Below are 26,146 nucleotides of genomic sequence, written 5' to 3' on the forward strand. Positions count from 1 at the left end.
TTAAATTAAAGAGTCAAATGAATTTAGTGGCATTAAAAACAAAAACAAAACCAATTTATCTTACACCTACAAAACAGGAGTTTTACAAACCAGATGTGTTGGTTTAGATTCTTAGAACTTTACATATTTTCACAGACAAATAGACACATACACATTTTCTTTTCCTTAACATTCCTTTACACTGCTTTGTTTTTACACAGCTGTATATATATTTGGATTATTTACAGGCATTCTTCTGGAAAAGGGCCCATTTTCCCTTCAGAATGGCTGCAAAGAAACCAAGAATTTTCTCTCTTTAACATGGTCCTTTTTAACATTTTCACAAAGTTTAACTGCTTAATTCTCTCCAGCCTCTGTAGAGTTAACTTTTGACTCTCTTTCCTTAAATCACTTGTTTATCTCCGGGAATGACACCTTTATCACCTCAGATTTCACCATTTTAAGTATTGTTCCAGGGGTTCATGCCTGCACTTACTGCTTTTCTTACTCCTGACACTATACCCTTAGGGCTTCCAACCTGTTTTTCAGTTTCTTTATCTGTTGCTTGCCTGCTTTTATGGGCCCGATCCTGCTTTTTTTTCCAATGAACCGTTTGTGAGTGATATTGTGGTCACTTCACAATTTGGAAAGGAATGTTTAAGGAAAGGGACCAGGAAGGGTGGGGGCTAGTTGAGGAGCCCACCCTCCTTGCTGAATTGGTAGTGGAACACTAAAGAATCAGTTTTTGAGGCAGACAACAAAGGGGAACAGAACAAGGGGCTTTTTGTCCTTCTTACAATGAGATGGGAGTATTAAGGGGGTTGGATCGATCTGGGGTGGAGGTTTTTTGAGAACGGGGTAAAGGGGAGCGCTCGGTCTGGTGGTGGGAGAGGAGGCTTTTAATAAAGCTTTTAACTTATTATTTGAATATTTGAGAGAGGCGAGTTTTGATTTTGTCCACCTACAATTTGCCTCTTCCCACCACTGCATGAAACAATTAACCTCTTCTTTAGCCAATTTAGTTTTAGGTTGGCCGAGTTTGTCCTTTAAGACGTCCACTCGGTTTTTGTTCCAAGATTTTAACAGTGGCCGCTGAGTTTTGGGATCCCCCGGAGTTAGCCTAGACCATTTTTCCAGAAATTTACAGGAGTCCAGACCCTTCTTACAGGAGTCTGGACCCATCGTAAATACATAAAATGAGCCGGCGTTCGTTTAGGGAACTGTCCCGACTTAGACGTCTGGTTACCCATACAGGAGGACTTCACACATCAATCGCACAAGAAGGAAATTCGGGTTCGTCAGAGCGATGCCCGGTGCAACACACAAAAGGAGCCCACAGGCTACTGCCTCAATTGCCCTTGCTTTCACACCCAGGGTTTTACCCAAAGTGCGGTGCGGCTGTGATTGTGCAGATTCCACTCACTCAGACCGCGGGGACAGGAACCCCTTGGTCGGCCAATCCCCAGACGGAGACGGCACCCAGACTCAAACACTCCACAGGAGGACGGATAGACACAGAGACAGGATAGTCCTCAGTCCGGACAAAACACAGAAATAATTACCTGACCAGATTCCTGATGTTAGACACCGGGATCCCTACCAGAACAGAGTGGGAACCAACAGGTTCAATGGCGTAGACTTCACTGTGGTCGTGCGCCTTTCCGTTCTGGTGGAGGACCGCTCGGGCCAAATGCCCAGGTGCCGGCTGCCACGGTCGTTCTACAAAAATGGTCAGGAATCACACGGCCCCAGTGAAGATGGTTGCCATCTCAGTGGAACCTCCAAATTGTCAAAGTCAGACTCAGGACTCACAATTTGTCAGACCAGTCTGTTTTATTAGCACAGCGCTCTGCTAATAACACCCAGATAATGTGAGCACCATGCAAGACACAAACTATCTTATTTATACAGATAAAAGGGTGAGAACTTAACAAGATAACAAAAGAAGCAGAATCAGATAAGTTTATCTGGGCTAGGCATGCATATCTTATTTCCTTACTAACTATTACCGATCTTCTGTTAACGTTTCGCTATTAGCACCATTGTTTATGCCTAATGTTTCTTTTCCTGGCACCTGTATTTCAACATTTCTTATTTCTGCTTAAAGGTATATACAACATTTCTTTAATCCATTCTTATTTTTACAATATAATTTATTCTACTTTCACATGGTCCATTTCAACTTCCGCTGTCTGGCCACAGATATACTGATTGAAGCTGTCATAGGCCAACAATATTCCTAAAAGCTCCTTCTCAATCTGTGCATATCTGGTTTCTGCCTCAGCCAGTGATTTGGATGCATATGTCACTGGTTGCCAACAATCCTTATGCTTCCGTAAACTTACTGCATCTACCCCAGACTGGGAAGCATCTGCTGAGATTTAAATAGGCCTTCTTGGTGCATAGAACTTCAACACTGGCTCTTATATTTGTTGTTGTTTTAAACCTTCCGATGGTGCCGCCTGTTCTGCACCCCAATACCATTCAATTTTATTCTCTAGGAGTTTTCTCTAAGTTGCTGCTTTGGTAGCTAGATTATGGATGAATTTTCCAAGATAATTAACCATTCCCAGGAACCGTTGGACATCTTTCTGTGACAGCAGACATGGCATCATTTCAGTAGCTGAAATCTTCGTCTAATCAGGTTTTACACCTTTGTTGGAAATAACGTTCCCAACAAAAGTCAGTTCTGTAACCCCTAAAACACATTTCTCCCTATTTAGTTTGAGGTTTGCAGCTCTAGTTGCATTCAGCACTTCCTGAAGTCTACAATCATGCTCCTCTTTTATTGGGGTGTCAACAAGAGTAATATGTTCATAGACTGTATGTGTGGTTTTGTGGTATAATTCTGATGCTGAAGCTATCCTAAAGGGTAAGTGTAAGAATCTGTATCTTCCAAATGAGGTATTAAATGTGCATAATTTTGAGCTTCCTTCAGTTAATTTTAGCTACCAAAAACCTGAGGATGCATCCAATTTATTGAAATATTGAGCATTGGCAAATTGAGACATAATTTCTTCTCTGGTTGGTAGCTTGAAATGTTATTTTTATAGCTTTGTTGAGGTCTCTTGGTTCTAAGCATATGTGTAGCTGGCCGTTACTTTTCTCCACAATGATAAGGGAGCTCACCCATTCTGTTGGTATCTAAATTTTTTGTATTACTTGCATTGCTTCCATCCTTGCAAGCTCAGCCTTGAGTTTATCATGGAGTGCAAATGGCACCTTTCTACGTAGAATCATAGGACTGGAAGGGTCCTTGAAAGGTCATCTAGTCCAGTCCCCTGCACTCATGGCGGGACTAAGTATTATCTAGACCATCCCTGACAGGTATTTGGCTAACCTGCTCTTAAAAATCTCCAGAGATGGAGATTCCATAACCTCCCTAGGCAAGTTATGCCAGTGCTTAACTAACCTGACAGTTAGGAAGTTTTTCCTCATGTCCAACCTAAACCTCCCTTGCTGCAATTTAAGCCCATTGCTTCTTCTCCTATACTCAGAGGTTAAGAAGAACAATTCTTCTCCCTCCTCATAACAACCTTTTATATACTTGAAAACTGTTATCCTGTCCCCTCTCAGTCTTCTCTTTTCCAGAATAAACAAACCCAATTTTTTCAATCTTCCCTTATAGGTCATGTTTTCTAGACCTTTAATCATTTTTGTTGCTCTTCTCTGGACTTTCTCCAATTTCTCCACATCTTTCCTGAAATGTGGCATGCACAACTAGACACAATACTCCAGCTGAGGCCTAATCAGCGCGGAGTAGAGTGGAAGAATTACTTCTCATACTTATACATCCCAGAATGGTGTTCATTTTTTTTGCAACAGTGTTACACTGTTGACTCATATTTAGCTTGTGGTCCACTATGAGCCCCAGATCTCTTTCCACAGTACTCCTTCCTAGGCAGTCATTTCCCATTTTGAATGTGTGCAACTGATTGTTCCTTCCTAAATGTAGTACTTTGCATTTGTCCTTATTGAATTTCATCCTATTTACTTCAGATCATTTCTCCCGTGTGTCCAGATCATTTTGAATTTTAATCCTATCCTCCAAAGCACTTGCCGCCCCTCCCAGCTTGGTATCGTCCTCAAACTTTATAAGTGTACTGTCTATTCCATTATCTAAATCATTGATGAAGATATTGAACAGAACCTGACCCAGAACTGATCCCTGCGGGTATCCACTCATTATGCCCTTCCAGCATGACTGTGAACCATTGATAACTACTCTCTGGGAACGGTTTTCCAACCAGTTTTGCACCCACTTTATAGTAGCTCCATCTAGGTTGTATTTCTCTAGTTTGTTTATGAAATGGATGGATAACTGGAGGGACCTGCTTGTTTATCCGGATTATATGTAATTTATGGACAGCCCCAAAGCCCGTCTCATGAGATACTGTTGGAAGTAACAAAACAAACAGGCCAGGAGTGAGGGGCATTAGCATAGCAGGGAATGGGGTTGGACAAGAGTGGAATTGCAGTGTGGGGGCTGCAGGTCAGTGTAAGGGGGCATCAGCATAGCTGTGTGTGGGGAGCCAGGGCTGGAAAAGCAAGAGGCTGTGGGTCAGGTTGAAGGGGCTTTGGCAGAGCTGCACGTGGAGAGAGCTCAGGGCTGGCATATCAGGAGGCTGCAGGTCAGGATTAACGGCCCCAGCAGAAGATATGAGAATGTTCCCTACCCCCATCCTCTTCGGTGAAATGTGGGTCACTCTGCCCACCAGAGAGAAACAAGTCACTCCAATGCTCTTATAGTCCTTTATTCTACTGTTAGTAAGATTACAGAAGAGAGGGTGAGTTTGGGGTGAGGAAGAGCGTGTGTCCATTAAAGTCCCAGCAGCAGTAAGAGTCACTAGATTGATTTGCATTGTTGGGGCTCTGGAGAAACGGGTCAGTGTTCCATGGCAGTGTCCTGGGGATGGTGCTGTGTTCATGCCACGGGGGCCAGGCCCACCTGGTTGTTGGCCCTGTCGAAGACAACATAGTACTGGCGGATGAAGACGTCTCCGAGGATCCATTGCTCTCCAGAGGAGGTGGGGATGCCTTCAAAGCCAGGAAAGCAAGAGCCTGAGCTCTGCACCGGGGGAAAATGGTATATGGGTTATTGGGCTGGAACTTTCATGTCCCCTTGAGTTACTGTCCAGAAGGGAGTGCATGTGCCTGCCTCTGCCCCATCTTGGGATGGGATCTCACCACTGCTCTCAAGCTAAGGAGCATTAGGCTGGGTCAGGCCTTGGCTTGGAGACTTTAAGGGACAGCTTGGGGATGAAAGCAGTGGGATTGGTGAGTGAGGCCTGGATGCTCACAGGTATTTAGGGGCATAACTCCCAGTGAGCTACCTTTGTGGAACTGGGCCTCAGAACAGCCCCAGTGCCTAAGCCTGAACCTAAGGGGTGCAGCCTGTCAACTGGGAAGAGAAGCAAGGCCCTGACCACTTCTGTTCATGACACATCCCTTGGGGAGGCAAAGCGTGCTCTCTCCAGGCTCCTGGCCAGATTCCAAAGGGAGCAATTACATTCTGCCACCAGAAATCCTGCTGTGATTATAAGTGGATTTGGGCTTCCCCACTGCCTGCTATCAGCTGGTGTTGTTGTGTGCTGTTAAAGCAGCTTGCCTATGCCTCCCCAAAGGGAAGCAAACATTTATCATGGAGAAAGAAAACTCCTTCCTGATGCCCAGATGTCCATGCCCTGCAGCACAAGGCAGTGATCTCTCTTGATCTAACCTCCTAGCTGCTCATTTTATTCTCTCCTAGTCCAGTAAAGCCCCTTTCCTAGTGATCTTCTACGATGGGCAGCTCTACAGCCTGTCTTGCTTCTCTTGTGGTATGTCACTTTCACTGTAGGCCTGCCTTGATCTAGACCGTTCCTTCCCCTGGATCTGTTTGTGAGAAGAGCTCTCTGCTGCCCCACTCTAATACTGGTGACAGACCCTGAGCTGCATCTCAGCGATACATCTGCAGCCGTATACCAGCTGTGCAGGGGAATGTTGCCAGCATGCAAAGTACAGTGGTCTCAGGCACAAGCCCTGGCTAAGAGGCCCCAAGGCGGCTTTCTGAGCAGGACACTCACATCCATGATGTAGGCACTGGCGGGCACAGGGAACTCGATGCCGTTGATGGTGAAGACAATGTTGGGCAGGCTGCTTGTGGCACTGCAGCTGATCTGCAGGGAGGAAGGCAACAGGGAGGAAAGTTTAGGTGTGTCTTGGTCACAAGGCTCTCCATAGCAGACACCTCTAGAAGTGTCAGTCCCCGATCCCTGCCCTTACCGTGCCATCGCTGGCGCCGATGTAGGACTCGATGTTGGAGATGCCAGTAGAGGGCCCAACCAGCAGAGAAGTACCAGTGTCGATTATAGCCTGGCAGCCACCAGAGCAAGCGATGGTCTCTCCGTTCATGGTGATGCTGGAAGAGAGAGAGAGTCAGGGGAAACCTGCCTAGAAACACTCCCAATCTCATTCCCACTCAGGCCACGAGCCAGCAGCAAGAGGCCTGCAGGGTGGAGCTGCCTCACCGCCCCCTTCCTACGACTGCCAAGAACTTTCCCCTGATGTTTCAGCCTCAACCTTCCTTGGCTATTGCCCATCGCTCCTCATCCTACAACCTTCTGGGACTGTGACCGATCTAGCCTGGGGGTCACAAACAGATGTCAAGGAGTCGTGACCACCAAGCCCTTTCCTTTATTGCTAAGCCGAGCTGGCCAGATGAGGGTTCCTGGTGTGGACAAGGTGGAGAACCACTGATCTAACCTCCTCGCGCGTGAGCCCCTTTCCTATAACTCCAAGGAAGGCATGATTCTTACTCCCGTGTCTCTCATCTTGTCTAGACTCTGTAATTTGAGCTTCCCCAGGCTCCCGCATGCATCTCCTTTTGCTTGTCTCCTCAAGGTGGCCTGATGAAGGGGAAGGGCCAAGTGGTGGGTGATACCTGTCCATGGTGATTTGCCAGTAAGTCTCAGCAGAGAGAGGGATCCAGTTGAGGTTCCCAGAGTAGTAAGATGAGTCAATGCCGCCGAACATCACGAAGCTCCCGCTCTGGTCATCCCTAAGAAGGGAGAGAGGAGAGTCAAGGCAGATGCATGAATGGTTGGCTGACGAGTCAATAGCAAACGCTCTGTCTGAACATAAGAACAGCCAGACTGGGTCACACCAAAAGTCCATCTAGCCCAGTATCCTGTCTTCCAACAGTGGCCAATGCCAGGTGCCCCAGAGGGAATGAACAGAACTGAATCAACAAGTGATCCGTCCCCTGTCGCCCATTCCCAGCTTCTGGCAAACAGAGGCTAGCGACACCATCGCTGCCCATCAATGGCTATTAGTCATTGATGGACCTATCCTCCATGAACTTATCTAGTTCCTTTTTTAACCCTTCCCTGTTAAAGAATGGGCCACCGCTGAGCAGTGCTGGGATACAATCAGAGTTGGGCACATCAGCGTCTAGTAGCGGAGAAAGGGCAGGCCAGCTGGATGTGAGGGGCACCTCTGACCCTACTTTGATAACTATCTCTTGCCAGGTCTCAAAAGCTAAGCAAGGCTGGGCCTGCCCTAAAACTGGATGGGAGATCTCCAAGGAAAGGCCCAGATGTTTGAGGCAGTGGTGTCAGGGACTCAGTAGATGCTACTCTTCCCTCTGAGTCAGCACTGAGCAGATGGTGCAGTCTGGTACTGGAAGGTGCTGAGCCAGGGAGTCATGTGGGTGATATGGGGTATTTTCTCCTCTAGGAGTCAGTCTAATACTGATGATCTGCAATGGGTGTAGGCAGGGCCCCAATGCTTTAATATAATCATTAGAGATACTAGTGTTCACTTCTGCTCCCAGAATGTACACCACCAGCATAGACTGGCTGCCATGTTCCACCCCAGAGATCTCTGTGTTTGGGAATTCTGATGCAAATATTGCAGGGCTCACTCAATGTGAGAGGTGCTGAATCTCACTGCAGCAGATGGGTTGTTTCCAGCCCTGACTTACGAGCTCAGGTAGACGGAGAAGAGGTCCTGGGACACCAAACCCTCATTCATCATGTTGTCAAAGACGGGGGTGGCTCCAGAGGCGGAAATGCTGGGGAAGGCCAGACCCAGGATCCCATCAAAGGCGGCGTAGTAGTTGGAGGAGCCAGGTTCGGTCTCGCTCAGGCCAAAGATCTGATTGGTGTCCACAATGCCGCTAACCTTAGAGGAGAGTTGGGGATAATCAGACACACCCTGCACCCTGGGAGAAGCTTCCAAGTCTACCAGAGGGTCTTTACAGTGTGCCAATTCTTAGATGCTACCATGCCCTGAATTGTGCTCTCTCCCCTATATGAGAATAGTCCATGATTGGCTTCATTGTCTCTTCTCTGCCCTTTCTCTATTCCTGTCTCCCAGTTCACAGCCAATGGAGTTCCTGCTTTAGCTTTGCAGATGCATCCTGTCCTTCTAATTCCTAATAATTTCCCTTCTCTGCTCCAGGGGCTTTCATCCTTTCTTGTGATTTACCTGGACGGTGTCGTAGCCCAGGATTCCGGTCATGCTGCCGGTGCCATACTGGATGGAGACGTTCTCACTGGTGGCCTGGTAGGTGGAGGAGTCTGATGGGTTGAATTTCTTGTGGTTTGCTGCAAGTACAGAAGAGTCAGATGGTCACACAATGACACTTGTAACTCTCCCCATGTGTTGTATGGGAGACTGGTGAGGCTGTGAATTCTTTGGTGGGGGGAGGGTGCTTACGAGTTATGCACTGCAATGCTCAGCATTGCAATGGCTAGGTCCCTTTGTGGATCTAGCTCCTGGGCTTCCTAGAAACCATTCCCCTCCTCTGACACTGTACAATTGGACAATCCACAGACAATGGAAGGAAACCTATTCATCTCTGGCTTCCACGGTAGCTGGAAACTGATGCTTTTTTAATTAAAAAAATGTAAATATGTTTTTCTTTTTAAAAATACTTATTTAAATTAAAGTTTAAATTATCACAACATATGTGCAAGTCTAAATTTACTAAAATCTATTAAAATCAGTTAAATTAAATAAACAATTACTATTAAGTAATGCATATTTGTTGCTGAAGTTTTAAAGATAGACCACTGAATTGGTGGATTTCACTGGCTCAGCAGCTGGAACTAGACTTTGTTGAAGTGCCAAACCAGCTTTTCACAGCAGTAGCCTCTTCTGCAGGTGCACAGAGAATATTTTCTTCATGTCAGTTCATTCAGCTAGTTCAGTTCACTGACTAGTTCATTCTAACTTAAGAAATGGATTGGGGGTTATAAAAGCAAGACAGCTTGTTTTCCTTTTCCAATCTCTGAATAAAAAGTAAATGTGAGAGGATGAAATCTAGTAGTTCTAAAATTTTGGAAGGACATGGTGACCAGAAACAATCAGTTCAATTCACTGACTACAGATAAGAACACAAGAACATAAAAATGGCCCTACTGGGTCAGACCAAGAGTCCATCTAGCCCAGTATCCTGTCTTCTGACAGAGGCCTGTGCCAGGTGCCCCAGAGGGAATGAACAGAACAGGTAATCATCAAGTGATCTATCCCCTGTTGCTCATTCCCAGCTTCTGGCAAACAGAGCCTAGGGACACCATTCCTACCCATCCTGACTAATAGCCATTGATGGACCTATCCTCCATGAATTTATCTAGTTCTTTTCTGAACCGTGTTATGATCTTAGCCTTCATAACATCCTCTGGCAAGGAGTTCCACAGATTGACTGTGCGTTGTGTGAAGAAATACTTCCTTTTATTTGTTTTAAACCTCCTGCCTATTAAATTCATTTGGCGACCTCTAGTTTTTGTGTTGTGAGAAGCAGTGGTTTCCCCAGGAATTGAAATTAGGGGGGGTGTTCGAATTTACAGGGGGGGTGTCAGGACCAATGAGATATATAAAAAAGATATGAATGTTTTGTTAGGATTATGCAGATTTAACATAAGAATAATGCAAGTTACACCAAAACACATAACAGGTCTAGATTTCTAAAAAAACATACATTTTAAAAAAAAGTATTTAATTTAAATTGACTTTTGAAAAGTAAGCCATCATAGGGTAAGAGGAAAGTCCTCTCATGGATCAGTAACTGGTTAAAAGATGGGAAACAAAGGGTAGGAATAAATTATCAGTTTTCAGAATGGAGAGAGATAAATAGTGGTATCCCTGAGGGGTCGGTACTGGGACCAGTGCTGTTCAACATATTCATAAATGATCTGGAAAAATGGGTAAACAGTGAGGTGGCAAAATTTGCAGATGATACAAAACTATTCAAGATAGGTAAGTCCCAGGCAGACTGCGAAGAATTACAAAGGGATCTCATGAAACTGGGTGACTGGGCAACAAAAATGGCAGATGAAATTTAATGTTGATAAATGCAAAGTAATGTACATTGGAAAACAATCTCAACTATACATACAAAATGAAGGAGTCTGAATTAGCTGTTAACACTCAAGAAAGATCTTGCAGTCATTGTGGATAGTTCTCTGAAAACATCCACTCAGCGTGCAGCGGCAGTCAGTGATTCCCAACATTCTGTTTGCTTTTTTAAAAAGAACAGGAGCACTTGTGGCACCTTAGAGACTAACAAATTTATTTGAGCATAAGCTTTCGTGGGTTACAGTCCACTTCATTGGATGTAGCCCACGAAAGCTTATGTTCTTTTTGCAGTACAGACTAACATGGCTGCTACTCTGAAACCTTTGCTTTTTAAAGAAAGTGATAGATAATAAGACAGAAAATATCATATTGCCTCTATATAAATCCATGGCACATGTACACCTTGAATACTGTGTGCAGATCTGGTTACCCCATCCCAAAAAAGACATACTGGAAATGCACAAAGTACAGAGATGGGCAACTAAAATGATTAGGGGTATGAAATAGGAGAAGAAATTAAAATGACTGGGAATATTCATCTTAGAAAAGAGATGACTAAGGGGGGATATGCTAAAGGTCTATAAAATCTTGACTGGTGCGAAGAAAGTGAATAAGGAAATTTTATTTATCTTGACTGATGTGAAGAAAGTGAACAAAGTAAATGTTTTGTTAGGATAATGCAAATTTAACATAAGGAAAATGCAAGTTACACCAAAACACATAACAGATCTAGATTTCTAAAAAAATATATAATTTAAAAAAAATGTATTTAATTTAAATTGACTTTTGAAAAGTAAGCCATCATGGGGTAAGAGGGAAGATCCTCTCATGGATCAGTAACTGGTTAAAAGATGAGAAACAAAGGGTAGGAATAAATGATCAGTTTTCAGAATGGAGAGAGATAAATAGTGGTATCCTTGAGGGGTCAGTACTGGGACCAGTCCTATTCAACATATTCATCTGGAAAAATGGGTAAACAGTGAGGTGGCAAAATTTGCAGATGATACAAAACTATTCAAGATAATCAAGTCCCAGGCAGACTGCGAAGAGCTACAAAGGGATCTCACACAACTGGGTGACTGGGCAACAAAATGGCAAATTAAATTCAGTGTTGATAAATGCAAAGTAATGCACATTGGAAAGCAATCTCAACTATACATACAAAATGATGGCATCTGAATTAGCTGTTAACACTCAAGGAAGAGATCTTGGAGTCATTGTGGATAGTTCTCTGAAAACATCCACTCCATGTGCAGCAACAGTCACAAAAGCAAACAATGTTGGGAATCATTAAGAAAGGGATAGATAATAAGACAGAAAATATCATATTGCCTCTATATAAATCCATGGTATGTGCACACCTTGAATAGTGTGTGTAGATCTGGTCACTCATCCTAAAAAATATATATTGGAATTGGAAAAGGTACAGAGATGGGCAACTAAAATGATGAGGGGTATGAAACAGGAGGAGAGATTAAAGTGACTGGGAATTTTCAGCTTAGAAAAGAGATGACTAATGGGGATATGATAGAGGTCTACAAAATCTTGACTGGTGCGAAGAAAGTGAATAAGGAAATTTTATTTAATTCTTCACATAACACAAGAACTAGCAGTCACCCAATGAAATTAATAGGCAGCAGATTTTAAAAAAACAAAAGGAAGTATTTCTTCACACAATATAAAGTCAACCCAGGGAACTCTTTGCCAGGGGATGCTGTGAAGACCAAAAAACTATAACAGGATTTTAAAAAGAACTAGATAAATTCCTGGAGAACAGGTCCATCTGTGGCTATTAGCCAGGATGAGAGGGATGCAACGCCATGCTCTGAGTGTCCCTAGCCTGTTTGCCAGAGGCTGGGAATGGGCAACAGGGGATGGATCACTTGATGATTCCTTGTTCTATTCATTCCCTCTGAAGCACCTGGCCTTGACCACTGTTGTAAGACAGGGTACTGGGCTAGATGGACCATGGGTCTGACCCAGTATGACCATTCTTATGTAAAAATTAATTATAATAAAAATGTTTAGTACAGAAACTCCCCAACATAATGACCTCCCAAGATAGCAACAATGTGAGATAACAACCTTGGAAAATACTGCATTTTAAAAATCTTGGCCTACTGGGAAACATATTTATATAAGTTTCCATTCCCAGTCACAAATCTAGCATTCTGGAGCAAAGTGACTAAAATATAGTCCAACAAACAAATGTTTATTTAACATGCCCCTCTCTTTTCCCTCCACCACACTCCACTCACCGGTGTTGTCCTTGGTCAGTGGAGACTCAGAGTTCAGAGGTGCTTTCACATGAGTACACCTTCCAGGTGGGGGACAAAAAGGCACAGTTTGCTCTGGCCACGGCTGTTCGTTGTGCCACCGTTCACTCCACCGCTCTGTTGCCAATGGCCCTGCACAGTCACCTTCTGCTGTCACCTACCACTGTGACCTCTCCGAGTTGGTCTCTTGAGGTTCCACCAGCTCTCAGTGATTTCAGCTGAGCTCTCAGTGCGGGAACCTCGCTGCTAGTACAGTCTGGGCTGTCTCTTACACAAAAACACTGTACCCACAGGAACACTGTCCCCACAACAGGACTAAGCACTTAGACCTGATTGTCAGTGATTTCAGCTGCAGTGGTCACTTAACAGAACAAAAGACTATCTATTGGAGCCTAATCAGCTCTGTCTTTAAACAGTGGAGAGGGACAGGTCCCCACCCTCTCTCTTGATGCCTTCAAATCATCACAGGCTAAGTACAGTTCTACTGCCCTTTACTCATACAATAAGAACAACATTTCATCCCTTTTCCCCCCACAGTCAAGTGGTTTGTAATCCAACCCCAGCCAAAATCTATCACTTGGACAACACAGCTCTGTTTGCTGGATACCTAGGTAGATTAGGTGTGAATGTAAATATAATCTGGCCCTGAAGCCTTAGCCCCCAGCTCATCACTAGCTGTCAGGGAGAGCTCATTTAGGCCATGGCTACACTTGCAAATTTGCAGCGCTGCAGCAGGGTGTGAAAACACACCCTCTCCAGCGCTGCAAATTGCGGCGCTGCAAAGCGCCAGTGTGGTCAAAGCCCCAGCGCTGTACGTTATTCCCCACAGGGAGGTGGAGTACGGACAGCGCTGGGAGAGCTCTCTCCCAGCGCTGGCGCTTTGACTACACTTAGCGCTTGAAGTGCAAGTGTAGCCATAGCCTTAGACTTTGCTTACAAATCAGCATTTGAAATTATTAGGTTGGCCAACATCACCGAAATGAATGCACTGACATTGTGTAGCAGGCCGGTGTGGCTCCCCTCCTCCCCGGAGAGGGTTGAGCCCCGGATACAGGAAGGGGCGGGGCTACAGCGTGGTGAGCCCGCCCCTCAGAGGGTCAGGCGCCCGACCGGAAGAATAGCCGGGCTTCCCAGCTCAGTCAGCTCTCAGCCACCGGAGAGCAGACCTGCCTGAGGAGCTCCTACCGAAGGAACCACGGGAGCCCGGCGACTGCCTGAACTGGACGGAGAGCACCCTACCTCGCTCCTGGGAAGACCAGCCGGGCTCCCCGCGCCACCTCGACGAGGAGCCGGGAGCGCCCCAGCTGTCGTGCTGTTAGCCCCGGTTTGGCGGACTTTCCTACAAGCCTACCAGACCTACCTCCCAGCCCGGGCGAGCCCATGCAGTGGGACTTCCCGGGGCCAGGCGCCGTGGACCAGGTAGGGCAAGAGGGGATAGTGGAAGTGGCCGGGGCAGCTGACCTCAGTCAGGCTGCTGACCAGACTGAACCTATGTCAGTGTGTTGCGGTCAGGATCCCCACTGACCGTCAGCGGTGACGACCGCTGCCTAGGGCCCGGGCCGGGACACAGTGGAGTGGGTGGGCCTGTGTCCCCTGCCACCCCACTCACGGGTGGCAGCCGTCCCCTCTACCTACTGGCTCAGCCTGCCACAAGAGGCCTGAGCCCTGTACTGTTGCTACTGGCTCAGCCTGCCACAAGAGGCCTGAGCCCCTGTACTGTTGCTACTGGCTCAGCCTGCCACAAGAGGCCTGAGCCCTTATACTGTTGCTACTGGCTCAGCCTGCTACAAGAGGCCTGAGCCCCTGTACTTTTTGATACTGGCTCTGCCTGCTACAAGAGGCCTGAGCCCCTGTACTGGTTGCTACTGGCTCAGCCTGCCACAAGAGGCCTGAGCCCATATACTGTTGCTACTGGCTCAGCCTGCTACAAGAGGCCTGAGCCCCTGTATTGCTACTGGCTCAGCCTGCCACAAGAGGCCTGAGCCCTTATACTGTTTCCTACTGGCTCAGCCTGCCCCAAGAGGCCTGATTGCTACTGGCTCAGCCTGCCACAAGAGGCCTGAGCCCCTGTACTGTTTGCTACTGGCTCAGCCTGCCACAAGAGGCCTGAGCCCCTGTACTGTTTGCTACTGGCTCAGCCTGCCACAAGAGGCCTGAGCCCTTATACTGTTCGCTACTAGCTCAGCCTGCTACAAGAGGCCTGAGCCCCTGTACTGTTTGCTACTGGCAGCCTGCCACAAGAGGCCTGCCCTTATACTGGTTGTCGCCCAGCCCCTGATCCAGAGGGCCTGGGCCTTTGCCAGACTGTTAGTACTGCTTATAGCTCAGCCTGACAGCCAAAGGACTGAGCCCCCAACTGACTCTGTCTTCATTTACCTCGCCTTAAAGGGACAGGACAGAGCACCCCCTGTGAGACCAGCGGGCCGGTGTGGCTCCCCTCCTCCCCTCAGAGGGTTGAGCCCCGGACCCGCCTGTTACAAGTGGCACCTGACCAGGGACTTTTAGATCCCTTGCCCCTGTGAGAAGGGGCCGGTGAGAGGGCGGCGGACCTCATGGAGGGTTTCCTGGCTGCTGAAGCCTCGATAGGGCCCACCTTCCGGCCACCTACCTCGGGGCCCGAACGACCCCGGGATGAGAAAATGGCGTCGAACATGCCCCACCCACGAGGCCCAGACCACGGGCCGGGACCCCGAGAAACCCGACTCCACGCTGGGAAGCAGCTCCCGGCTGACTACCCGGCCTTCACCCAGGAGCGCCAGAACAAGCCGTCCCCGGAGTGGACGCCCTGAGCTCGGTCCCTGCTTTAGATGTGGGAAAGCAGGCCATGTACAACGAGACTGTCCCGAGATGGATTGCAGTTTCGGGCAGGTTTACGTAGGCGGAGGCCCCCAAGCTGATAATCCCGGTGACGGTTGAGAACCAGACCACACAGGCCCTGATCGATTCGGGGTGCGGCCAGACGTTGGTCCTCCAAACTCTGGGAGCACCGGCCGACCCCGTCTGGCCGATACAATTACAGTGCATCCATGGGGATGTCCGACCTTACCCGAGTGCCTGGGCCCAGCTAACGGTGGGAGGCATTACCCGGCCCGAGTCGGCCTGGCCCCGGCCTGGCCTATCCGGTAATTCTGGGGCGAGATTGGCCCTCATTTGAAGAGGTCCTCGTTGGCTGCTGAACCCGGGGACCTCCGCCTGAGGCGGGCAGACTGATGAGGAGACTGAGGAGAAGACCAAGAACGTCAGGGGCCGGGCCATCTCCCACAGAACCTCGCGACTTTTGCGCGACCAGCGGTCGGACCCGACACTGCATGCGAGCCTCGACCAACTTGCGGCCGTCGGCGGCTCCATAGTGGACTCGTCAGGCCACGCCCATTTCGAGTTGCGACGGATCGGCTCTACCGCATCGGAACCTGTGACGCAATTGCTGGTCCCCCGTTGTCACCGCAGGGCCGTGATGCAGTTGGCCCACGATGTGCCCGCCGCCGGGCATCTGGGGCAAGAAAAGACCCTCGCCCGAATCCTGGCGCGGTTCTTTTGGCCCGGTATCCATCAAGAGGTGAAGCAATATTGTACCTCCTGTCCCGAGTGTCAGCTGGCCGCACCGCCTCGGGTATCCAGGGCCCCCTTAGTCCCTATGCCAGTCATCGAGACCCCCTTTGAGCGGGTCGCCATGGACCTGATAGGTCCACTTCCCAGCGGCTTCCAGTATGTCCTCGTCCTCGTGGACTACGCCTCCCGCTTCCCCGAGGCTGTTCCCCTGCGGAGCATCACCGCCCGGACCATTGCGGGGGAACTGATGAAGATTTTTTCCCGAGTAGGGTTGCCTAGGGAGATCCTAACGGACCAGGGCACTAACTTCACGTCCCGGCTGCTCCAACAGGTCTGCAAGCTCCTGGGGTGCAACAGCTGCGTACGTCAGTATACCACCCGCAGACCGACGGGTTGGTAGAGCGGTTTAACCGCACCCTTAAGGACATGCTAAGAAAATTTCCCCCCGAGGAGTTGCGGCACTGGGACCAGTTCCTACCACCCCTGCTGCTAGCCATCCGGGAGGTTCCGCAAGCCTCAACCAAGTTCTCCCCCTTTGAACTGTTGTACGGGCGGAGACCCCGCGGACTTCTAGATTTGATGCGGGAAACATGGGAGGAGTCGGCCTCCCCAACCCAAGGCCTCCTCCAGTATGTCCACCAATTACGGGAATACCTAACTCAGGCCGGGACAGTAGCCAGGGAGAATTTGCGGGCAGCCCAGGCGAAGCAGGAGCGGAACTATAACCAGGAGGCACGAGCCCGGAGGTTCGCTCCTGGGGACCGGGTCCTACTGCTTCTACCCTCCAGCGAGTCGAAGCTGTTGGCCCGTTGGCAGGGGCCCTATGAGGTGGTGCGGCAAGTGGGACCCGTGACATACGAAATCCGCCAACCCAACCGACGGAAGAAGCTCCAGGTCTACCACATCAACCTGCTAAAGCCATGGTGTGACCGAGAGGGCCTACTGATCGACCCTTGCCCGCCTGAGCCCGAACTGGGCCCGGACACCGCCGAGACAAGGGCTGTGGAGGAACCCCCGATAGGCCCCTCGCTCACAGCAGAGCAGCGTAAGCAGGCTACATGTCTCCTGCAGGCTTTCCAAAAAACCTTCACGGCCGTCCCGGGGTATACCACCCGGGCCTGTCACACGATTCTGACCGAGCCAGGGAAAACGATCAGGGAGACCACCCGGCCTTTGCCTTACCGGATGCGGCAGGAGGTAGAAGAAGAGGTCCGAACCATGTTGGCCTTGGGAGTCATCGAGCCTTCCTGCAGTGAATGGCGCAGCCCGGTGGTGCTGGTCCCCAAACCAGACGGCACGCGCCGATTTTGTATAGACTTCCGTCGGGTAAACGCCATCTCGCGGTTTGACGCCTATCCGATGCCCAGGGTGGACGAACTCCTGGGCCGCCTGGGGGAAGCCCAATTTATTACCACCCTGGACCTGAGCAAAGGGTATTGGCAGATCCCACTCAGAAAACAGCCTTTGCTACCCCTCAGGCCTTTATCAATTTAATCGAATGCCGTTAGCCTCCATCTTCCAGCGGTTGATGGACCACCTCTTGCGGCCCCACCAGGGCCTACTTGGATGACGTGGTAATCTACAGCCGCCACTGGGAAGATCAGTCCTACGAACCTTGCGGAGGCAGGGTTGACCGCCAACCCTAAGAAATGTAGGATCGCATGGCAGGAGACCACCTATCTGGGCTACACGGTGGGAGGAGGACAAATCAGACCCCTGGTGGGCAAGGTACAGGGCAGTTCCTGGGGCTCGGTTTATTCCGCAGCCTCAATTGCCGCACCTAACTGAGCTCCTCACGAAAAATAGCCCCCGACAGGTGCGCTGGACGGCCGAATGCGAGGTGGCCTTCCAGACCCTGAATGACCGCCTTTGCCAGGAACCAGTCCTGTACAGCCCGGACTTCGACAAGCCGTTTATTCTACAGACAGACGCGTCTAAGACCGGTGTAAGCGGAGGACCATCCAGTGATATACCTCAGCCGGAAACTATTCCCCAAACTATTCCGTGGTCGAAAGAAGCCCTAGCGGTGAAGTGGGCCTGTGATGCCCTCCGTTTCTTCCTCCTAGGCGCCCCCTTCACCCTCGTCACGGACCATGCACCCCTCCAATGGTTGATGAGGATGAAGGATAATAACCCCCGGATCATGCGGTGGTACCTAGCCCTACAGCCCTATGCCTTTACCATCCGGCATCGGGCGGCAAGGACCACGCAAATGCCGACTTCCTGTCCCACCTGGAGGAGATGGAAGGACCTGGCCCCAAGGTATGGGAGCCAGGCTTGAGAATGTAGCAGGCCGGTGTGGCTCCTCCTCCCGGAGAGGTTGAGCGGATACAGGAAGGGGCGGGGCTACAGCGTGGTGAGCCCGCCCCTCAGAGGGTCAGGCGCCGACCCGGAAGAATAAAAGCCGGGCGTCCCAGCTCAGTCAGCTCTCAGCCACCGGAGAGAGCAGACCTGCCTGAGGGAGCTCCTACCGGAACCACGGGAGCCCGAGCGACTGCCTGAACTGGACGGAGAGCACCCTACCTCGCTCCTGGGAAGACCAGCCGGAGCTCCCTGCGCCACCTCGACGAGGAGCCCGGGAGCGCCCCAGCTGTCGTGCTGTTAAGCCCCGGTTTGGCCGGACTTTCCTACAAGCCTACCAGACCTACCTCCCAGCCCGGGCGAGCCCATGCAGTGGGACTTCCCGGGCCCAGGCGCCGGACCAGGTAGGGCAAGAGGGGGATAGTGGAAGTGGCCCGGGGGCAGCTGACCTCAGTCAGGCTGCTGACCAGACTGAACCTATGTCAGTGTGTTGCGGTCAGGATCCCCACTGACCGTCAGCGGTGACGACCGCTGCCTAGGGCCCCGGGCCGGGACACAGTGGAGTGGGTGGGCCTGTGTCCCCCCTGCCACCCCACTCACGGGTGGCAGCCGTCCCCCTCTACCTACTGGCTCAGCCTGCCACAAGAGGCCTGAGCCCCTGTACTGTTTGCTACTGGCTCAGCCTGCCACAAGAGGCCTGAGCCCTTATACTGTTTGCTACTGGCTCAGCCTGCTACAAGAGGCCTGAGCCCCTGTACTGTTTGCTACTGGCTCAGCCTGCCACAAGAGGCCTGAGCCCTTATACTGTTTGCTACTGGCTCAGCCTGCTACAAGAGGCCTGAGCCCCTGTACTGTTTGCTACTGGCTCAGCCTGCCACAAGAGGCCTGAGCCCTTATACTGTTTGCTACTGGCTCAGCCTGCCACAAGAGGCCTGAGCCCCTGTACTGTTTGCTACTGGCTCAGCCTGCCCCAAGAGGCCTGAGCCCCTGTACTGTTTGCTACTGGCTCAGCCTGCCACAAGAGGCCTGAGCCCCCCTACTGTTTGCTACTGGCTCAGCCTGCCACAAGAGGCCTGAGCCCCCCTACTGTTTGCTACTGGCTCAGCCTGCCACAAGAGGCCTGAGCCCCTGTACTGTTTGCTACTGGCTCAGCCTGCCACAAGAGGCCTGAGCCCTTATACTGTTCGCTACTAGCTCAGCCTGCTACAAGAGGCCTGAGCCCCTGTACTGTTTGCTACTGGCAGCCTGCCACAAGAGGCCTGCCCTTATACTGGTTGTCGCCCAGCCCCTGATCCAGAGGGCCTGGGCCTTTGCCAGACTGTTAGTACTGCTTATAGCTCAGCCTGACAGCCAAAGGACTGAGCCCCCAACTGACTCTGTCTTCATTTACCTCGCCTTAAAGGGACAGGACAGAGCACCCCCTGTGAGACCAGCGGGCCGGTGTGGCTCCCCTCCTCCCCTCAGAGGGTTGAGCCCCGGACCCGCCTGTTACACATTGTCATAAAAAAACAGCTGTATAAGGAAGCAAGGAAGCTAGTCTATGTTCATACTTTTCAAATCTATTATACTTTTTCAGATACACATATTTTATCACACACTATATAAGCTTTTAAAGTGTGTATTAATGTTTGTTTAAATTCAGATTTCCAAACAGTCACTAAATTGGTATGTAACTAGCTCACAAAACTAGGGGGGGTGTTGGGAAAATTCAGGGGGGGTGTACACCCCCCCTGGGGGGGTGTAGGGAAATCACTGGTGAGAAGTAGTAAACAACACTTTCTTATCTACTTTCTCTACATCAGTCATGATTTTATAGACCTCAATAAAGTCTCCCCTTAGCTGTCTCTTTTTCAAGCTGAAAAGTCACAGTCTTATTATTAGATTGGTGAGGCATTTTTTCCCTTTACTAAAACCACGTTGATTCTTCCTCAACAAATTATGTTCATCTATATGTCTGACAATATTGTTCTTTATTATAGTTCAAACAATTTGCCTGGTACTGAAGTCAGGCTTACAGGCTTGTAATTGCAGGGATCACCTCTGGAGCCCTTTTAAAAAATTGGCATCACATTAGCTATTCTCCAGTCATCTGGTACAGAAACTGATTTAAATGATAGGTGACAGACTACTGTTAGTAGTTCTGCAATTTCACATTTGAGTTCCTTCAGAACTTTTGGGTGAATACCATCTAGTCCTGGTGACTTACTGCTGTTTAATTTATCATTTTGTTCCAAAACCTCCTCTAATGACACCTCAATCTGGGACAGTTCCTCAGATCTGTCACCTAAAAAGAGTGGCTCGGGTTTGGGAATCTCCTTCACATTCTCAGCCACAAAGACCGATGCAAAGAATTCATTTTGTTTCTCCACAATGGCCTTATCGATAACACGTCCTTTTTAAAATACATTGTTAGTTTTAAATGCAAATTGTTTTAATAAACTTTTTTTCTTAGCTTTCCAGGACATTTAAGGTAGTTTTATTTTACCAATAATTTTTAAAAGCTTTTTTTCCCCCCATTTTAAATCAAATTCCAATTACAATGTAAAGGTGAACACATACATCAAGTAACAATATTAGGCAGCTAGCAAAATGAAAAATGCATCCTTCACTATTTTCTCATAATTAAAAAATATACAAATTAAAAATCTGAATAAATGTATGTTAAGTAGCAAATTTAGTGTAAAAGCTACAATTAGTTGCAAATCAATGTTTTAATGGCTACCAACAAAACCCAATATCCTTCAGGAAAATAACTAAAAAGTACAAATGCAAAGTAAGATTGAAATCAGTGATTTGAATCAAAGTTTCCTCAATGTTGATTTAAATCTCCCTGATTTCACTCAAACCGCCCAGATAGCATGTCAAGGCAAGAGGCATTGCAGGTGACTTACTGCAGGCTGGGCTGGAGCAGTACACGGAGGGCACCCAGAGATTGGAGGAGCCGGTGTCGAAGAGGACAGAAAAATCCTGGGCTGGGGTGCCGATGGAGATGGTTCCATAATATTCGGCCTGTCAAAGCACAAAGAACGATGTAAAGAGAGGGAACCATTGCCATCCAAGGGCTAGCTCCTCAGCTGGTGTAAACTGGCATAGTTCCACCAAATGATTTACACCAGCTGAGGGTCTGGGTTACGGTGTCCTTGCTAAAGGTTCAGCCTGAGCTGCTGTTTCTCTGCCATCACTTTGCCAAGCATGGCTCCTAGGACTTGCTGGCATCTGATGCACAGAGTTATTTATCCCCAGTTCCCATCAATCTCAACGTGTTGGGAAGCGGGAAGCCAGCAGACCTGGGAGTTCTATTCCCAGTGCTCTTCTTAATCCCATCCAATCACAGCTGGGGGCTGGATGGCCCAGCATGGGGGCTGGGGAGGGTTCTTGGCAGCAGCAAGGTATGTGCTTGATTGGAAGCACATGGGTGGGGTAGTGGGGTTGGGGCACTTTTGGGAGGAGGAGAGATCAGCTGTTGGCAGAGGAGTGGGAAGCTTTGGTGAGGAGAGGGAGGCTACAAGACTTGCTCTCCTGCCATACTCACGTCCATGTAGTTTGTTAGGGGCTCGCTGGCAGCCTCGTTGGCCAGGCTGGGGAAATACTTGGAGGCCAGGTTGTAAGGGTGTTTCTTCAGGAAATCCTCCAGCAAGCCATGTTCCTTAAGGTTCTGCCTCAGGGATTTCCCCTTCTTCAGGGGGACCCTAATCAACAAGGGTAGGGAGAGAGGCTGATCAATAACAAATAAACAGTAGACAAGCCTTGTGTTCAGGGAATATTGTGCAATCCGACTTTTACATTGCACAGAGACCCCTTTTTATAGCTGGGATTAGCACGGTGTATAGGTGAGTTGGGTGACCAGTGCACAAAAAGTCAGTATGAGTTGGGCATATAATTCCCATAGGACGCTTTGAAACTCCTGGCCTATGTGTAACTAGCAGTGAGAGGGCCTAGTATGATGGGAACTGTACTAATACATTGTATAAGACAGTCCCCCTGTCCTATAGAGCTTACTGATGAAATAGACAAGATGGACAAAGGACATATGTTCATTTTTATCCAGAGAACTGAGGCACAAAGAGACTCAGTCACTAGGTCACACAGGCAGTCTGTGGTAGAGCCGGGAATGAACCTAGATTTTCCAAGTTCTGTTCCAGTGTTGTAAGCACAAGTCCATCCTTCCTCATACCTCTACTGTGCCTTACAGTCAAGGAGTAGTTCCCACCAGCTGCCTATTAAAGAATGAAGTATTGAGGAGAGAAATGTAGGAGCTGCTGCTGCTGCTAAGGGAACATTGCTCTGCAGAAAGCCAAGCTCAGGATCCCAATGTTTCTTTTTCTCCCCGGTACTCACTTTGTCACCCGGCACTGAGAAAACGCCACCAGACTCAGGAGCAGAAGCCACTTCATGATGTCTCTGTACATCCAAACTGGTGGGGAAAGGAAAGTGTGGCTGCTAAATGCAGCACAACGCCGGGATGCTGCTCCTTATATGCACATAGTGCAGAGCCTTCCCTATCCCATTAGTAACCCTGATAAGAAATGCAAACCTTCCGGATAAGATTGTCCAAGATGTCCTTGAAAGAAAGGTTTGGAGAACACTCCAAGTTCGCAGATTTCCACCTTCACTTGGCTGTGACCTGAAAATGGGGGCATCCTCTAGAGGGAAGGGGTGAGAGTTAGGGGAGATTTCCTGGCTAAGGTTTGAAAAGAGATGATGCTGGGTTGTTTTAAAGAGCAAACAGGAGGCACAGAGGAATTGGAACGGGATATGGAGATATTCACCTCTAGGTCACTGGTTCCAGTTTGGCGCAGTTGCAATACAGCCATGTAGTGGGAACTGGTGTCTCTGTGGGAACTGGAATATGAAGCTTTACACCTCTAGTTCATTGGCATGAATCTGAGCCCAGGTCAGTGCAAGGAGCTGAAGTTAGTAGACAGGGAAATAGGATGCATGGCACGCGACGGTCTGAGTAACTGGTTGACTCAGAGGATATGGAGCCATTCACCTCTATGGCACTGGTCCAGCTCACCCAGTTCAGTAGAAAAAATCTTTGTCACCTGAAAGTTTGTGGATGAAATATGCTGATGGTCTTCATGCATTTCCTAGTGGGACATGTCAGGGAAGGGAAGGATCGGGTGTGAGGACTTGGTTTGGGTGTGGGTAGATGAATGGCTCGATGTCTAGTTGGCAGCCGATATCAAAATGAGTGCCCCAGGGGTTGGTCGTGGGGCCGGTTTTGTTCAACATCTTCATTAATTATTTGGATGATGGGATGGATTGAACCCTCACCAAGTTCGCAGATTACACTAAGCTTGGGGGAGAGGTAGATATACTGGGGGGTAGGGATAGGGTCCAGAGTGACCTAGACAAATTGGAGGATTGGGCCAAAAGAAATCTGATGAGGTTCAAGAAGGACAAGTGCAGAGTCCTGCACTTAGGACGGAAGAATCCCATGCACTGCTACAGGCTGGGACTGAATGGCTAAGCGGCAGTTCTGCAGAAAAGGACCTGGGGACTACAGTGGATGAAAAGCTGGATATGAGTCAGCAGTGTGCCCTCATTGCCAAGAAAGCTAATTGCATATTGGGCTGCATTAGTAGGAGCATTGACAGTAGATTGAGGGAAGTGATTATTCCCCTCTATTCGGCACTGGTGAGGTCACATCTGGGGTATTACGTCCAGTTTTGGGCCCCCCACTACAGAAGGGATGTGGACAAATTGGAGAGAGTCCAGCGGGGGGCAACGAAAGTGATAAGGGGGCTGGGTCACATGACTTATGAGGAGCGACTGAGGGAGCTGGGTTTATATAGTCTGCAGAAGAGAAGAGTGAGGGGGGATTTGATAGCAGCCTTCAATTACCAGAAGAGGAGTTCTAAAGAGAATGGAGGTAGGTTGTTTTCAGTGATGGCAGATGACAGAACAAGGAGCAATGGTCTCAAGTTGCAGTGGGGGAAGTCTAGGTTGGATATTAGGAAACCCTATTTCACTAGGAGGGTGGTGAAGCACTAGAATGGGTTACCCTGGGATGATTTAGTTGGGGTTGGTCCTGCTTTGAGCAGGAGGTTGGACTAAATGACCTCCTGAGGTCAGATGGACAAGATGACCTCTTCCAACCCTAATCTTCTATGATTCTATGAATGTGACGTGACTGCCCTGAACAAGTCTGAGGGCAAATGGTAAGTTGTGGTTGGAAATGACAGGACTAAGGCATTTGTGGGCTATGGAGGCCACCAGTGAAGGAGAAGAGGGAAGAGATATCCAGCCCTCCTTGGGTAGAGGGTAAGTTCACCATGACATAGGGTTTAGGGGGAGAGAAAAGGAGATCCTGGATGGCCCCCAAACTGGCGAGTGATTACCTGCACCGGGAGCAGATCATGGGTTCAAGTCTCCATGGCTGGGATGTGTGGGGAGGCCTTGCTGCTTAGCCCTGACACTGCAGGCCTTCCTATTCCTGGCAGGAGGCCATCCATGGACTTAGGCACCGGGCCATATGGGGACATGCCAGGAGCAGCCGCTCTGCCAGAAAGCACAATGAGAATCTCATGAGATTAAAAAATAGCATTTAACTTTCCATTTAGCACTATCCGTTCCTAACCCTGTGGGGACAAGCAAACACCAGGGGAAGGATGAGGTTTCCACATGACTGGGAGTTAAGTCACCTTAGGCCAGTGACAACCCTAAGAAAGGGGCCTGGAACTGTGCAGGCCTAACTTTGCCACATTGTGTATGAAAACGTATCAGTTTGAACAAGTTTATCTGAGCGGAACTGGTCCTGAAAATCAGCTTATCCGGTGTCCCCTGTTGCCCCACAGTGAGGTCCTGGCATCTGGTGTTAGTCTCGCAAATGTCAGTCTCGCAAATTTTCCATTCCCTGCTCCAGGTTTTTCAACACAGAGGTGAACTAGATCTCAGATTTAGAGAAGGGAGGTTTGCTCTGGGACATCTGACACCAGAGAGACAATACAGGCACTTTGTAGCATCCTGAAGCAGTAGGGATAAATCCTGTCGTATAGCAACCCCTGCTTTTCCAGTCTTGGGTCTCCATCCAGTTCTGCCAGGGCGTCTCAATCTTGACCTTATTATTAGACCTTATTATTATAGCCCTGGGATATGAAATACACACCCAGTGCTGCTAAAGCGCCTCAGTCCTGAGCCATAGGCCACCGTGCGGTTCCAGCCCTCAGGCCTGACACATCCACAGCTCTTCTGATGCCCCTCAGTCCTGACCTGCAGCTCCCCCTGCTAGTCTATAATATAGTCTCTTCTATAGAAAGTTGGCTGATCATAACCAATTGTGCTATTCCCATTGCAGAATTCCTTGCAGCCTGCAAGAATTTGTGACTGATTTGAGGATGAAGAGCTGAGCTTTTAAGTTTGGGGAGGCTAAAACTGAGTCCCTGATAAGAGTCCAGATTGTGACTGGGATCCGGACAAAAATCTCAGAGGCTACTGGAAGAGCCATAATTAACCGTTGACAAATTTGTTAGAACTTGTCAAGCAATGGAAGTCACCCAGTCCAGAGGGAAGTTTGTGGAGGGTGGGCAGTGCTCTGAGACTGTGGACATGGTAGAGAATCCAAAATACTGCAAGAAAAGAGACCTGAGGCAGAAAGGCATGGAGACTTTCAAGTCAGAGTTCTGCAAAAAGAGCACGTAGCTTGAATGGTTGCCACAGTGTGTACAGCTCCAAGATAATGCCCGGCATGTGGGAAA

The 26,146-nt window shown here is 49.0% G+C and overlaps 1 protein-coding gene across 1 annotated transcript; it reads right to left on the bottom strand.

The window, feature by feature from the left end:
* Positions 1 to 4,745: 4,745 nt before the first annotated feature.
* On the bottom strand, positions 4,746 to 22,847 carry LOC120404368 (pepsin A-like). Its single transcript, XM_039536764.1, has 9 exons — positions 22,785 to 22,847; positions 21,979 to 22,135; positions 21,338 to 21,455; positions 8,449 to 8,567; positions 7,943 to 8,142; positions 6,902 to 7,018; positions 6,244 to 6,379; positions 6,045 to 6,137; positions 4,746 to 5,047 (listed from the first exon to the last, which is right to left on the bottom strand). Exons 1-9 carry the CDS (start codon positions 22,838 to 22,840, stop codon positions 4,904 to 4,906), a joined length of 1,140 nt encoding a protein of 379 aa, XP_039392698.1. The 5' UTR covers positions 22,841 to 22,847; the 3' UTR covers positions 4,746 to 4,903.
* Between the last annotated feature and the right edge of the window lie 3,299 nt (positions 22,848 to 26,146).

The sequence above is a fragment of the Mauremys reevesii genome, linkage group 4 (assembly GCF_016161935.1).
Source record: "Mauremys reevesii isolate NIE-2019 linkage group 4, ASM1616193v1, whole genome shotgun sequence".
Taxonomy (NCBI): Eukaryota; Metazoa; Chordata; order Testudines; family Geoemydidae; genus Mauremys; species Mauremys reevesii.